We start from the raw sequence: 15,444 nt of genomic DNA, 5'->3' as shown, positions 1-15,444 counted from the left end.
CTGTTTAGCCTCTCAAGCCAAAGAAAAGCTTTAAAGCTGTTTGACAGTCACAGCAGCAAGAAGGAAGAAGGGCTGGTTTGGGACACCCTTCATTTATCAAGCGGGTGAGTTCCAGGCTCCTTGAATGAGAACATCAATCAGTTTGTGGTCCTGGTGATATACCAGCTTCCTGCCTGGGACTGCTGAACCTCTTACTGCCAAACAGAAGAGAAGAAAAATGTCTTTGCCTTCCATGGCTTTGGGATAGAGGGAGAGTAACTGTCTCTTTAAGAATTATTTAATGATTCCCACATCACTAGCTGCTGTTTCACTGAAAAGAGGTACGGGGACAAAAGCAAACAGGTGGTCATGGGGATTGGACAGGGGTGGGATCAGCGTTCCTACTCAGCACCAGTTGTACAGTACGATTATTCCACCTGATAAAGGATCAGTGTGCTAAACCATGCCGCCTTCTGCCTGCTGCAGGGGTTGTTAAACAAATTTTAAACTTTTCTAAAGCTTCCTTGTCAGCACTCTGTTCCAGTCCTAGCCTGTTGTTCAGTGAAGACTGAAACTACAGCTTCTGAATTTTTGACAGAATTTTACTACGTTTGTATAAATACATATACACATGCATGTATACATATACATATGTATACAAGCTGAAGACAACCCCAACTCAAAAGGTTTTGATACGTCTAGCAAATGAAATATTCCCTTAAGCTATTGGTGCATAATGAAATTGGTACTCTTGACAGCTTCCCTCAGAATAGGGAAAAACAACAAGACTATAAAGTTTGTGGAGCATCAGTAGAGAGTTTGCAGGTTCACTAGTGTCAGGAAACCTATGAGGTTTTGGAGCTGTCAATATGAAAAAGCAATTCAGGTAAGAGGGTATACTTTTAGAATAAAGCTTAATAGACAGGGATGTTAGGAAGTGGGTGCCCATAGCAGAGAAAATTCAACCACCCAACGCAGTCCTTTCCAAACTATGTATGTCAGAGTACTTACAGTTAGCTAATACTAAAATTACATTTTCAAACCTGATGTATTATGCTTGGGTTATCAATTAATGATAACACCAAGCATAATTTTAGTATTAGCAATATTCTGACTTCTTTCTGCATTAAAATGTCCCACAATTTTTTCCTTTAATTCTGAGCATTTTGATAAACAGGATGTATAATGCAATTTCCAGCTATTTGTTTTCCCAAATTCAGACAATATATTTTTGTACTTTTTTATGAGTAGTCTAAGAGGAAATGGAACACAATGTCTTCCTGTTGTTTCCATTCAACTGTGTAGCTTTGGGAAAGGATTATCTCCATGTTTTTTTTTATCATTTGCAAAGGGGTTGGCTAATGCACTCTGGCTAACACTCTTTTCACAAACAGCTCTAAGAGAATGTATTTGGCTGACCTGGACACATGGTGAACTCATTTTAATATATGTTTCTTCTATTTTGGCACTTTATCATCAAATTCAGCACATAGCAATTACAGACTATTATAGAACTGTGGCCAACACTGGCTCCTTAAGTGAGTCTGCATAGGTCACATGTTGGATCCTTCTGCATTCCCAAATAAAATATTGTTATTAGACAGTACTCTAAATGAAAATCCCTCAGCCTAGAATTGGCAATGAATTTTATATTCGGGAATGCCAGAAGCAATTAAAAAGAAATTGAGCCCTGTTTTAGGCTGAACTATTGCTTCATTTGCAGTCGCTGGCAGCTCTCCAGCAGCATGCTTGAAATCTTATTAGTCAGGGTGGCCACTATTTGTTCACCATTAAGGAGCCCGAGTGTCACAGTGTTGATCAGACCTTCCCTCCAGACACTCATCAGACTTGTATGGATTTCAGCAGCTGGACCTAAATCTGGGGAGGGTACTGTCTCCTGCTTTGGCATCTCTGATGTTTTCCTGGACATGGCTTCCCATTGGTTCTCCATAGCACCTCATGTTTCAGTGGCCCTGAATTCCCAGGATCAGAATAGACTTCCAAAACACTTTGGAAAGTGTCATTAAGCACCCCCTTTTTGCAGTCCCAACCTTGACAATTCACAGGTTAGTATCCTTGGGACATATGGAGTACATGATGCTCTGCAGAGATTTCATCAGACATAATTTAATTTCAGATAGCATAAATTATATGTGGTTCTAAACAAAGCAGTAAACACCCAAATACAATCCCTTTCCTCTAAGTTGACTTTCCTATAGGATTTGCTCAGAGTCTCTTGAGTGTGTGCAGTATCTACACCTCCACTTTCTCTTTGCAATTATAGCTTATTTGTAGGAACATGAATTTCTTTCTACTTCAACCTCCTCATAGTTAGCTTTTGTTGACCCTCAATATTTCCATAGTCAAAAAAGACACACACAAAAAAAGAAGCAACTATTTTCTTTGAAAATTCTAGCTCTTTATTCCTTCTTTTTGCCTCAAGGCTCACCAGTTTTTTCAAACTGCTGCCCTGTCACCCATGTTCTTCTGTCGTTGTGTTTGGGAGCCTTTGTGATTTCAAACCCTGGTTTTCAGTAGAAAAACTGCATCTTCCGTGCCTTGGAGCACCTCATTGTCCTTAGACCAACTCATTGTCCTTAGACCTTTTCAACTGAATAGAAATTACTTGTAGCTAATGATACTCTATTCTCCATAGTCTGAAAGAGATGTACGTATTATATTTTATACTCATTGATAATATATGGTTAACTCTATATTTACTCAGTAATTCCATGATTTGAGCAATCTACTTGTAACTTAATGCTTACAAAGCCTCTTCTCTCAAGTTACTATGATAAACTATTATTCGAAAAAGGAGAGGATTATTTTTTATGGATATCTGAAATGCACCAGCAGAATAACAAGCAATGATGGTGCATTATCTTTAGAATACTTCATTAAAAAGGCATCAGGATAAAAATAGGATTGTTATGTTTCTGTGGAATGAAAAGCTTCCCATTTCAGAAAACTTTAACTTATTTTTAATGTAAAAATATTTTCTTTTTATGCTTAATATAAATTTAAAAAAAAATCATTTTGGAGTGTTTGCACTTCATTTCTGAAGCCACACACAAAAAGAACTTAATTCTATGCACAAGTCCTTGCCTTTGTTGTACCCCTTTCTACCTCTCCGAACATCCAAGCAAAAGCTCACAGCATAACCTGAAGATCAATGGATTTCATTTTGGACAAATACACTCCATAGGAGTAGAGTCTTGCAAACACATGGGAGTTTTTTTTCTTTTGTATAATGGGTGCTTCAGCTCAGGCTCATCTATGGGCTGCAACTATTTCAGCGCAGCACTGAACGAGAGGCACTCTTTGAAATAGTTCAAAAGCAACACTCTCCTGTTGGGAACCAAAAAGTGGCCAATGCAGATCTGGAAATTTTGAGATTGCGTTCCCTAATGAAATGCTCTCCTGACTCCCTAATTAATTAACTACATCATTTTCATTTCCTAGGTTGATTAAAAGAATCTTTGCTGCAGATCTGACCTTGAAGTTATGAAGGCATGGATAATTAGTTCTGCAGCCAAAATGAGTGGACAGAAATTATACTTGGAGTGAATGCGATGAAAGAAAATAGTCACACAAATACTGCAGCATCCAGGAGCAGAACAGACACAAAATTATTAACAGATGAAAAAAGAACACTAGAAGTAAAGAGTCAATGTGTCCTCTCCAGTGAAACGGCAAGGACAATACTCAGCTTAATAGAGCCATCCACTAACCTACAAACTTTCAGTACATCTTTGTCTGCAGTAAGTGCCAGGTAACAGCCATCTCTGCCCCACTGTCTTGTCCCAGAGGACTAACTGGGATGAAGCAGATAAAGAATGAGGAATCTGATAGCCAATGTCTTCTCATTAATCCCCCAGTGGCCCTGCAGAGGCTGTTAGTAGGTGAGGAACTTCCAAAATAGCATGCAGAAGAGCCCCAAGCAGTTCAAGGTAACTAATTTATCATGATAATTAAGTACAGGTGATCCAGTTGTAGTTTATCTTAATTGTTCACAGGACTGGAATCTTCTTCTACAGTGGGAGCTCTGGGAAAGAACCTGATTGTGTTTTTGTCTGACTCAAGGCTATTAAACAGGCACCTTTTAGTTATATGTTTTGGCAAACTTGGCTTAATTTTCCTGTGCGTGAATAATGGTATTACTGGTGGTCATTATATCCAGTGTCACAGTCACAGCATGTAACTCATACGCTCTATTAGGGTTGGAGTTATGCCAAAGCCCACCAGAGTTGAGTCTTAACCATTCGGGTGGGTGGCTAACACCACTAGCTGTGAATGGAGACAAAATAGAAGAAGTTACTCCCTGGCAACCGTTACGGCTTCTCACAGTTGAATTCAAATACAGAACAAGTTAGATTCGAAGTTAATCTGGAAAAGCAGGATTACACTTCTTGAATAGAATCATTTCTAACTGATTACATTTACAAAGTTATTTAAATGATCTTATCCATGACAAATTTCAAATTGTGGGCTAACTTGCTGCCACGTATCAACGACATCTGTATAAATTCTGTAATGACATGCAATTTGCACTCGAGTCCCAGGAGATACCTGTAAAGACTAGTCAAATATCTGCAATTAGCAAAAGCAATGTATCAGGTAAACTGAAATTGTGTTCTCGTGTAGTTATTTCTTAAGGCTAAATGCTGAAGTCTTTGAAAGCCTGCAATGTCTATCGATCACAGAATTACATAAGCATAAGCATTTAAGGGTGGGAACATTTCTGCCCTCTGGGAAACATTAACACGGTCAAGACACAAGCCGGCCTCATTCATTTAAACTCAGTTTCAAATGTACTTTAAGTCTTAACAGTACAAAAGAAAATGCAATTTCACAGTATTTGAAAAAAGGTAGTTCTAGGAAAGCTTATATAATTAAGAACATTTTGTCATATGTTTATACAACTTGACTGCATATTAATATGTCCTGATATTTTTATTACATCACAGCGGTACAAATTCAGTCTTTATGGTCAATGACACACTCACCTCCCCAGTGCTCATCACACACTGTGAACAAGGTGGTTTTATTGGCTAATCCTGGGAACACACTGCTGCACTCCATAACAATAGCCTGAGGAATCATTATGATGCAGGACACAATCCAGATAATTATAATGCTGTTCCTTGCTCGCTTGGCTGTGCTTTTAAACATCAAAGGGTGACAAATTGCATACCATCGATCCAAAGCAATGCAGCTAAGTGTTAGTACAGACACAGAGACTGAAACTGTCTAAAGAAAAGGAAATATTACATAAATGTAAATGTTTTTTTTTCAGAGCTTTACAAATTATTTATTGTAATTTTTTTTTCCCAGAGTTTTAAAAATTATTTCTACTTTCAACACTGTTAGCTCTTTATCTGCAATTATTAAATAAAAATTATTCCCAGGAAAAGGCCCCTTTTTAAATCACTTCTTACAGAATACCAACAGATATCCTCAGCTGCTATAGTCCCACGAGAATTAACGGGACAATTCACAGATTAGGGTGCTACCCAAATTGAGTAGTAGGGTCAGATTCTGAAAGAGCAAGTTTATGCAACTTAGAATTTGCAAAACTTTATCTGAAAAATTACTTTTAAAACATTAGACAACTAATCAGATTTTTTCTTTTCCTAGTGGAACGAATTTGCTTGTTTGTTTGTTTTCTATGTTCTATTTGGATACCAGTAACATCATTTTGCCTTTTCAGTTCTCACAGGAACAATGGAAATTCAGGGTCTCATAAAAAAACCCAACCAATCATCTTAAGGCAGACTAAGTCATTTTGCCTTCTATTCAGCATGGGAAGTAACCTATCACTTTGGTTTTATTCTTTCACTCTCTATACAAGGTGATCATTTCACTTTCCCTGTGGATTTTCTTCCACTAGAAGGGAGGCTTTGAAACAAGTTTTGTGATTTTGATTCTATCAAGTAGATGACATAATGTGGCTTTTCAGCCACACAGGTATCTGCTCAAAATACAAATGGTGCTGGAGGCACAGAGCTGATCACCTGCATACATTCAGAGTTCTGCTTAATTCTTTTGATTTATAACAACTGAAAGGCCAAGCACTTGTCATTCTCGTATGCCTAGTCAGTTCATTTAACCAGCTATTCTTAGAAAAGGTATTTGTCAATCATTTTGATGCAAATGATCTCAAAACTAATTAAGTCCACTGGTAATGAGTGGTAGCAATTATTGCTTAAGGCAGACAATCTGATCAGCTCCCATGTTCTAAAATACGCAAAGTCACTAAACATATATATGAAAGCCTTCAGAAGGCTCCCTTCAGAAGTTCAGATTTCTGTCCTGGACACTTGTGTAGCTGTTTAGGTCCACACACCTAGAGCACATTTGACTGTAATTAGAATCATAGAATCATGGAATCATAGGATGGTTTGGGTTGGAAGGTTGGTTGGGTTGGAAGATCATCTAGTTCCAACCACCCTGCAATGGCCGGGGACACCTTGCACTAGACCAGGTTGCCCAAAGCCCCATCCAACCTGGCCTTGAATGCCTCCAGGGATGGGGCATCCACAACTTCTCTGGACAACCTGTTCCAGTGTCTCACCACCAGTGTCTGTAAATTCGATTTACAGACAGTTTTATTGCTTTATATCCCCTCTGAATTATTAAAACAGATCACAAAAAGTGAAGAGCATCAGACAAACGTTCCAGAAAGTGCATTGCCCAAGTGTAACATTGAGATGGACCAAAACCAATATTTATTAAGCATAAACATATTCACAAGTGTAACAATCCTTTAATCCTCAGCAGCTACCCTGAGATATCTATTTCAGTAGCAGGGATACATTTCCATCAGATTATCACTATTAGGAAGATGCTATTGTTCTTTCTGTTTTTCATAACATGGGTAATGTGTACACAAACTCAGTAAAATAATACCTGTAAGTAGGGAATCACTTTGCAGAGGGGCTGCCCAAAGAACCATGTTTCTGTGATGTCCACTACTAAAGTTGCTGGAAGACAAGTAATTGTGACCAGAATGTCAGCCAGAGAGAGATTCACTATGAAATAGTTGGTAACTGTCCGCATGTGATGATTCTTCCACACTGCAATGCAAACTGAATTGGGAAAGACAAGTTAGTGAGATGGAACTGACTCAGGGAATGCTTCAACAGGAAAACACTTGGCTTTGCAGAATTAAGGAAACGTTTGTGTCCTTTGTTTAATACAGAATATTTGAATATGTAGTTCAGCATAAGAACCATGTGTTTTCTTTTAAAGTGGAAAGAAGAGGGTACATGAAGAGAGAATCTTAGTACACAAAGAGCAGTACACAGAGATTTTAGTACACAAAGCAGCATTCCACAAATCTTGTCTTGCTTAAGTCTTTAGACCAACATGACTACAGCAAGACTACCACTAAGCCACTGCTGGCAAGTTTACATTTTAAAATGTGTTCTACATGAAGATGTGATGCCTCTCTTCCATGTATTGTAGTGTTTAACTACCTTCCTTATTTAGAAAAAAAAAGAAAAGTCTAATGTCTTATCCACTTTTCTTTTGCTGCTATTTATATAACTTTTTTTTTTTTTCTGTACACAGGCAGCAATGAAAAAGAGCTTTTCCCTGCAGCAATGTTTCATATATGTAGATTGTTGTTGCATCTTCCCTCAGTTTTCTTTTCAGACTGTACAACTCCAGAACACTTTATCTTTTACTGCTGGTCATTTTTAGAACTTCTGCAGCTGTTCTCTGGATGGTCTTCAGACTGGACTGCGCCTTTGCTGTCAGAGTGCAGTGACCAAATTGGCACGATACTCATTCAAGATGTTACTAGAGTTGTAGCAGGAGCTGAGATTGGAGCACTCCTTCATGAGGGCTATGTTTAGATGTTTAGGGGTATTTTAGGACAAAGAGAGAGTGAGAAGCTACATGGCCTTCAGTTTCCCTAAGAGAAAGTGGTTTTATCTACTGCCTTTTTAGGGCATAGGCTTCCAAGTTTCATCTAAAACCCCTATTGTGCCAAGGTAGATGTTCTTCATATCTTTCAATGTGTAGCAGACATGTTTCCAAATTCTATAGCTTGTATAAATTTAATCTTTCATCTGCTCAATAAAACCTCCCACAGTATCCATTTCTTCTACCTTTTTCTTTTTTTCCTGAATACAAAATTTCAGGTTCTCCTAGCTGTAGCCTCAGATATCTGAAAGGCAAGGCTTACAAATCAAAATCTTAAAGGAAACATCATATTAATTGTATTTGCTTCCCATTTGGGTGATTTAAGTTACCCACTAAAGTAATTAATTCTATAGCATTGCATGATAATTACAATATAACTATCCAAAGCTTTATCATTGTCACTTGGTGTATGGGATTACTACAGCTATAACTCACATTCTGACAATGCAGAGACAGCACATAACAGGGAAGATAATACATTGCTGCCACTCTGCAATGTTGTTCACAGTTGGAAATGCAATGCTGGGGAAAAAATTGCAAACACTATTTCACTTTCAATAAAGTTAACACTTTGGGCTTATACTTATGGCTTGTTCCTTGTCTTGAGTGGAATTCGTATTGAAAGGATGGTCCTGTCTTGTACTTAGGCTAAAGTTAATATTAAGTGGCAACGTTTTTCTGTACTTTTTATTTCTTTTATCAATAGGCAAAAGTTAAATAAAATGTTTTTTTAAAAGTTCAGAGTTTGGCTACTTTCATGAATGATGTGGTTTCAGCAGTCCTACATTCTACGTGACTCAGACAAGTGCATCCTTTTCAGCAAAGGATGTCAATGCCTGAAGGTGCCAGGTTTAAGCAGAGATGTATGCTCTTTGGCAAGGCCTGTTCTCATTCCTGTGCTGACCTGTTTAGGAAAAACACCTCAACACGAGCATTATTTCTGGTAAAACAAATCCATTAAGCTAACAAACAAATGTGAGGTCAATCTCATTGGCAGCAAACTGTACCAGAAATCAATTCATAACATTTTGCATGCTGTGTTCCAAGCTTTCTATCAGTATGAGCAAAGGAAACCCTATGGTACCCAAGAGAGCTAAGAAAATATTATCGTTTTCATCTTTGATGCAAGGAAAATGACATGCAGAACAGAAGTTGCTAAAGGCCAAACAGTAAATCAGACACAGAATAAGAAACTTGGATTCCTAATTCTCAGCTCTGTACTAAGCCTTCCGGATCACACTAGCTTAACACGGATGGAATTTAGATGAACTCCAGTACCTGCTATTCCTCAGAGAAATAGAAAAGATTGTGCCCCTTGCTACTCAGGGAGTAGCAGTGTGCAGGAAAGCCAATGTACAGACAGTAGCTCTGAATTCCTTTGAATTCTACTCTATGGGGGCGAGAGGCAGCGGAAAGGTGGAAAACCCAATAATTTACAAGCGTAGAAATGCAACACAATGTGTTACTGTGTATTTCTCTGCTTCTCCTTATGTGTTTCCCCTTTTCACCTCATCTGTTCTTTGCATCATAGACCATTTTCCCTTTTTTGTAGGGCACATAGCACAAGAACATCTTAATTAGCAAGCTTATATACTACCATAATAATTAAGTATCCCAGAAACTTATTCCATGAAAGTATACAAAATAATGAGTTTGTGTAAAAAAGCCTCTGAAGAGAAAGTATTTTAAAAATAAGCTGTCTTTTTCCCCCACCCTTTGCCCTCTGCTGGTTGCAGTATTGTTTTCAACCTGTGCAAGCATTGGCAATGTGTTCTTTCAGTGCAAGGCTAAACTGAGCTGTGAGGATTTGCTACGAGTTATTTGAATAAGACAGAATGGTAGAAATGACAGAAAGTTAGTTCAATATATTCCTACAGACTCGATGTCTCTCTGAGTCTACTACAGCACAAGGTTATTCAGTAGTCTTGGACAACAGCTTTACTGATACGCCACTGATCGAGCAGATCATGGAGAAAGATGCTCTAGCCTGTCTTCAAAAACCATTATTTTATAGGCGTGCAAAACAGCTTGACTTTGCCACTGAATATATTATAAGTAGTTAAGTATCAGAACAAAAGATTTTTGTATACTCTCCACTACTCTCATTCCTTTAAATACACATTTTCATCTCAGGTGGTCTTATAGAGAAGCAGAGGCACTCAGCTCCGATGTAAACCCTAAAGAAACATGCTAAGAGAAAGGAAGCTCTGTGGAGCCAGAAATGCCATCTGCCCACCCAGAGTGGAATAACAGAGCTGTGGCTTTCCACTCAGCTTGGAGAAGAGAAGTACTGATGAGAAAGATAGTAAAGATTCTCAACTGGGAGCGTATTTTATCAAAAAGTACTCCAAAATCATAAAATAGGAGATGAGGCCAGCACCAGCCTTCCTAAAATACACCACAGAGTTAACAGCATACCTGTTTAGTTACGTAACAATGTAGTAGCTCAAACTGAGCTCTTCAGACCTTTGCTGAAAAACTATGAAATACTAAAAATCGCTCTGAATAAAACCTCGATTTAACATTCTATGCAAAACTTTAATGCAACCTTTGATGTTCTCAGCTATAAATGGGAGTGAGGAAGAAGGTGGGAAAAACAGTATTGACACAGACATTGAAGAAAAGAGGATGAGAGTTAGAAAAAACAACAACAACAACCAAAAACAAACTAAAAACCCACAACCAAAGCTGTGAGAGCAATGTAACTCAGAAACATGCTTCCACTGTGCATGGTTTTCCTGACTGCTAGAATTTTACTGGAACCTAATTACATGCCCAGTGTATTTTATTATTTTCTCTATTTTTGCTTTTATTTTATAAAAACACTCAAAGTTATATTTAAGAACTGCAAATGAAAACATGCAGGCCAGCTTTCACAAAGAGCAGCTATTTTTTCTCATGGCTATTAAGTGATCCGACTCTCATAACTCCTTCATCTCACCGCTGATGCTTTCATTTTCTGCAGCCAGAATCATGAACTTTAAGCAAAACGGTTGCTATTCCTACCTCTGCCACACAGTGTCAGTGAAGGCTTGGAAACTAGTTTGAGTTGCCAGGTTGAGAGTGTTTGACAGTGTTTGGAAAAACTTGTTCCCCAAGAGAGGACAGTTCTGCGATAAAAAAAAAAGCTTGTCTCAGAACCCATCCTCCAAAAGTTCATCATCTCCCACCCCAAAAAAAGTCTCACAGGCAAGTCTCGGGAAGGACGAAACATAATAAATTCAAATCAAAGTTAAAATTTAAGACAGATGCTATTAGAAGTCCATCAAGAAAGCTTCCTATACCTCATTATATTCCTGAAGAAAAAAAACCAAAACTCTCAAATATGATGCTACGGTGAGATTGGTATTTTTCACATACCGGATTTAATCCCTGTTGGTTTAGAGTCCTGGGGCATTTTAATTAGAGGCTGTAATGCCATCTATTCAATTAGCACAGCTCATTGTATCTCAGGCTGAATATGAAAATAATACAAAGGCTCCAGCTGGTATACACTGCAGCTGCTTGCCTCCTAGAAGATTTACGCTGTCTTGAGCATATTAAACATTGCGCTGCAGTCCTTCTACTGGTGGACTGCTGGTTCAGCTGTCAATTTGTTTTTTTACATGTCAACCCTAAATCATTTCCCTAACACTCCAGAAGTCTTGTCAATCTCTTATTCAATGGGTCATCTTTCAGTGAGATTTCTTGGCCGAAATAGAAACATAATTTCCATAACCAGCAATACCTGACACATCCTTATATAAATGAATGACACTACCTCTTATCTCATTTTTTGTGAATAATAAATCCCAGATGGATGTAAACAAAGAATTATAATTTTCTTTCCCATTATACTAAACTTCAATGATTTTCTTTTGCTTTGGTAATTCAGTATCACAATTGTTTGACAAAAATATCATCATGTGGTCATCCAGCAGCCATTTGGAAGTAATGCTGTGATTATAAGTACCGGTCATCAACATCTTCAAATGCGTGAGGCAGAAAGTTTCTAAGGGGCTTCACTCCTGCACAATATTTTACAATCAAGCAGTGATAAAAATTTGCATTAAATAGATTTGAGTTACACATTATTTATTCTCTACCTCCTACCCCCACAAAAAAAAAAGTTGTTTCCACCTGGCAATGAATTAGTTCTTCACATGGCATTCTCCCCCTTGGTCTTTTTTGGTGGTGCCATTACGTACCGCAAATCAAGGTCTGGGTGGTGGGGTGTTGAGCAACACCATCATGTTGAAAGGAAGGCTGAGTAGATAGGCTACCAAATGGGATTCTGGAGAGCCAGAACCCCTGTAGAAACACTTAATTGATGCATACTGTGGAAGGAAAGACCCTGTCATTGAAAGTACTTTCATTATGAACAATTCCTGATTGAGGATTCTTCTGCTTTAACTTAAGAGTCTAAAAATTAGGTGCCTAAGACTAAGCTTATTATATTTGTTTTAGGAAGGCTTTCCATGAGTCCTTCAATAACTTTATTGATGAACTTGATTAAGGGGTGAGAAGCACTTTAACTAAATTGCAGAGGATATTTAATTAGGGGTTTTTGAAACCAGCAGTGAGAACAAAAGATCTAAAACAAAGCGATCTCTTCTGTGAATAGGAAGATGATATCTACTTCCTAGGCTGCCCATCTCTTACCCGCTATTAAGCTCTAAGCTCACACGTTACTTCATTTTTTACATAACTAATCTTGTCTGAAAAACAGTCCAACATAAGACCAGGTTTATGTTGAAAAAGTAATAGAAAGAATGACACAAAGAAAAGACACTTTTTTATACAATATTTATTATGAAGGAAATATTGAAAAAATTCTTACAGCTGACAATAATGCCCAGCAGATAAGAACTGTCCTTGAATATGTGATGCGAGAGCTGAAAAGACGGACAATATTCTGGGCTGTACACACAAAGGAATTACACCGCCTGCCAATGAAGTGATAGCTCCTCATCAACAGGACACACTAGATGTGTCAACAAATTTGAACAAAGTCATGGAAGCATGACAAAAGGAGGAGGTGGTTAGGTCACGCTTCCTATGTGTCACACACAAACAAGTATATAGGTGTAAGTTGCACCACTTTTTTGTAGTGAAACTGTAGAAAAAATACTGAAACTGTAAGAAATATAGCTACGTAATGTTGAATGTATGAAATCTTAAAGTATTTTGTTGAATATCAGCTTCGCTGAGATGTACTAATGAGGAACTGTCTCCCACAAAAGACAGTGAGAGTCTACATAAATAGAACAGATATACAGCAACTAGTTTGCTTGCAGCAGTATGTTTCCTGAGATGTTTTCTAGCTGCCAAGTGCTCTATTGTACTCAGGCTTTTAAAGGGACTTACGAGTCGGGGGTTGTGGGTTACTCATGTTTTCCAACCCACTCCTGTATTTTTTTGTACTGCCTTATTATTATGGTGGTAGAGCAGAATGCAAGAACTAAATTCTGCTTGCTGGAAGCTTATCTCTACAGATTACAATTGGGAGCAACAGCACAACCATCTAATCACAACAGGATTCATTTTCTAACTCAACCACACTACATAATCTTAGACAATTAATGACCTTATGGAAATGGGAGTTATTACCAGAAGATCAGCTACGCTATAAAAACAGACTGCCAAAAATGCCAGGTTTGGTCAGCTCTGGAAGAAGTGAAAGGTACCATCACACAGTTTCCTGAGCTAACTGTTCTGATTAACACAGACTGATTGGTTTTAAATTGTCCCACCACACAAGTCATTACAAGTATTAATTGGCAGCCCCAGTCATCTCTGCAGATCTGAATGACAAGTTATTTCATAATCACATTTGATATGCTTATTTTTCTGTCCATAGTAACAACAAAAGGCCTACAAAATCCTTACACACACTTCATTTTAGAAATGGAAGGACCATAAATATAGCTGTCATATTGCAAATGACACTGCAGTAAAAAGATTTCACACTTCACTATGATTCAATTTAAACATGCATGACATTAAAATCAAGGTATGCTCCACAGCTGAAATGCTGTGCAACTTTCAAACTGTAGGCTTCAGAATGCATCTGTCGGTCAGTGTAGAGAGGCGTTGCACTAGGAAAAACCCTTCCATGTCCATGGCTGTTTCCAACGTAGGTGTAAGAATGCCTTTTCTTTAGACTACACAAAGAAAACACACTTCACTATGCTAGCGAAATGCTACAGCAAATATTTTGCATAGTATGCAACTTTTGAATCTCTATCATGAATCCACATTGCCAATATAATATTCCCCGAGCTGGGCTGAAACCTTTGCAGTCTTACTACGCTGAGAACCAGAGGGGAGAGCACAGCCCTGTCAGGGCTGAGTGCAGCCCCGGGCTCTGCAACCTCTGCCCCTGCCCAGGGGTCGGCTGCCTGTGCTGGAGGACAGCTCTGGTATGGGGCAGCATGTAGCGTGGGATCAGGCTGCTGGGAACCAAGTTTGATGACACAAAACTAAGAGGAGTGGCTGACACGCCAGAAGGCTGTGCCGCCTTACAGTGTGACCTGGACAGGCTGGAGAGTTGGGCAGAGAGAAACCTTATGAAGTTCAACAAGGTCAAGTGTAGGGTACTGCATCTGGGGAGGAATAACCCCATGCATCAGTACAGGTTGGGGGCTGACCTGCTGGAGAGCAGCTCTGTGGAAAGGGACCTGGGAGTCCTGGTGGACAATGGGATGGCCATGAGCCAGCAATATGCCCTTGTGGGCAAGAAGGCCAATGGCATCCTGGGGTACATCAAGAAGAGTGTGGCCAACAGGTCTAGGGAGGTCATCTTCCCCCTCTACTCTGCTCTAGTGAGGTCACATCTGGAGTATTGCGTCCAGTTCTGGGCTCCCTGGTTCAAGAAGTACAGGAAACTGCTGGAGAAGGTACAGAAAAGGGCTACAAAGGTGATGAGGGGGCTGGAACGTGTTTCTTATGAAGAAAGGCTGAGGGACTTGGGTCTTTGTAGTCTGGAGAAGAGAAGACTGAGGGGGGATCTTATTAATGCTTATAAATACTTAAAGGGAGGGTGCCAGGGGGATGGGAACAATCTTTTTTCAGTGGTGCCCAGTGATAGCACAAGAGGTAATGGGCACAAACTTGAACATAGGAAGTTCCATCTAAACATGAGAAGGAACTTTTTTACTTTGAGGGTAGTACAGCACTGGAACAGGCTGCCCAGAGAGGTTGTGGAGTCTCTGACCCTGAATACATTCAAAACCCACCTGGACACCATCCTGTGCAACCTGCTGTAGGTGACCCTGCTCTGGCAGGGGGGGTGGACTAGATGATCTCCAGAGGGCCCTTCCAACCCTGACCATTCTGTGATTCTATGATTCAGAGAAAGATGTGAGACACCTCTTTTAGGGGTCACCTCCTTGCCTGGGAGCTGCATGGAAGCTCAGGTTCTCACACTTATCTTGGGCAAAGACCATGCCCCTTGCTGTGCCCAGGCAAATACACATGTGCCTTGCTGATTTTGATTGTAATCCTCAGCCACTGTTTTGATTTTCTTCTGGCTTCGCCTCAGACCTGCTTCATTGC

General features: G+C 39.2%; 1 protein-coding gene across 1 annotated transcript in view; it reads right to left on the bottom strand.

Moving 5' to 3' along the window:
- Positions 1-15,444, bottom strand: part of HCRTR2 (hypocretin (orexin) receptor 2) — a 33,567-nt gene that overhangs the window by 12,711 nt on the left and 5,412 nt on the right. The window contains exons 2-3 of the mRNA XM_009879831.1: positions 6,889-7,067; positions 4,986-5,229 (exon numbers count right to left, since the gene is read on the bottom strand). Of these exons, the coding sequence (XP_009878133.1) occupies positions 4,986-5,229; positions 6,889-7,067 (423 nt within the window). The remainder of the gene's footprint in view (positions 1-4,985; positions 5,230-6,888; positions 7,068-15,444) is intronic.

Source organism: Charadrius vociferus, unplaced genomic scaffold (assembly GCF_000708025.1).
Source record: "Charadrius vociferus isolate BGI_N301 unplaced genomic scaffold, ASM70802v2 scaffold342, whole genome shotgun sequence".
Classification (NCBI taxonomy): Eukaryota; Metazoa; Chordata; class Aves; order Charadriiformes; family Charadriidae; genus Charadrius; species Charadrius vociferus.
Note: the sequence above shows the minus strand (reverse complement) of the source record. Positions and strands in the feature narration are given on the sequence as shown.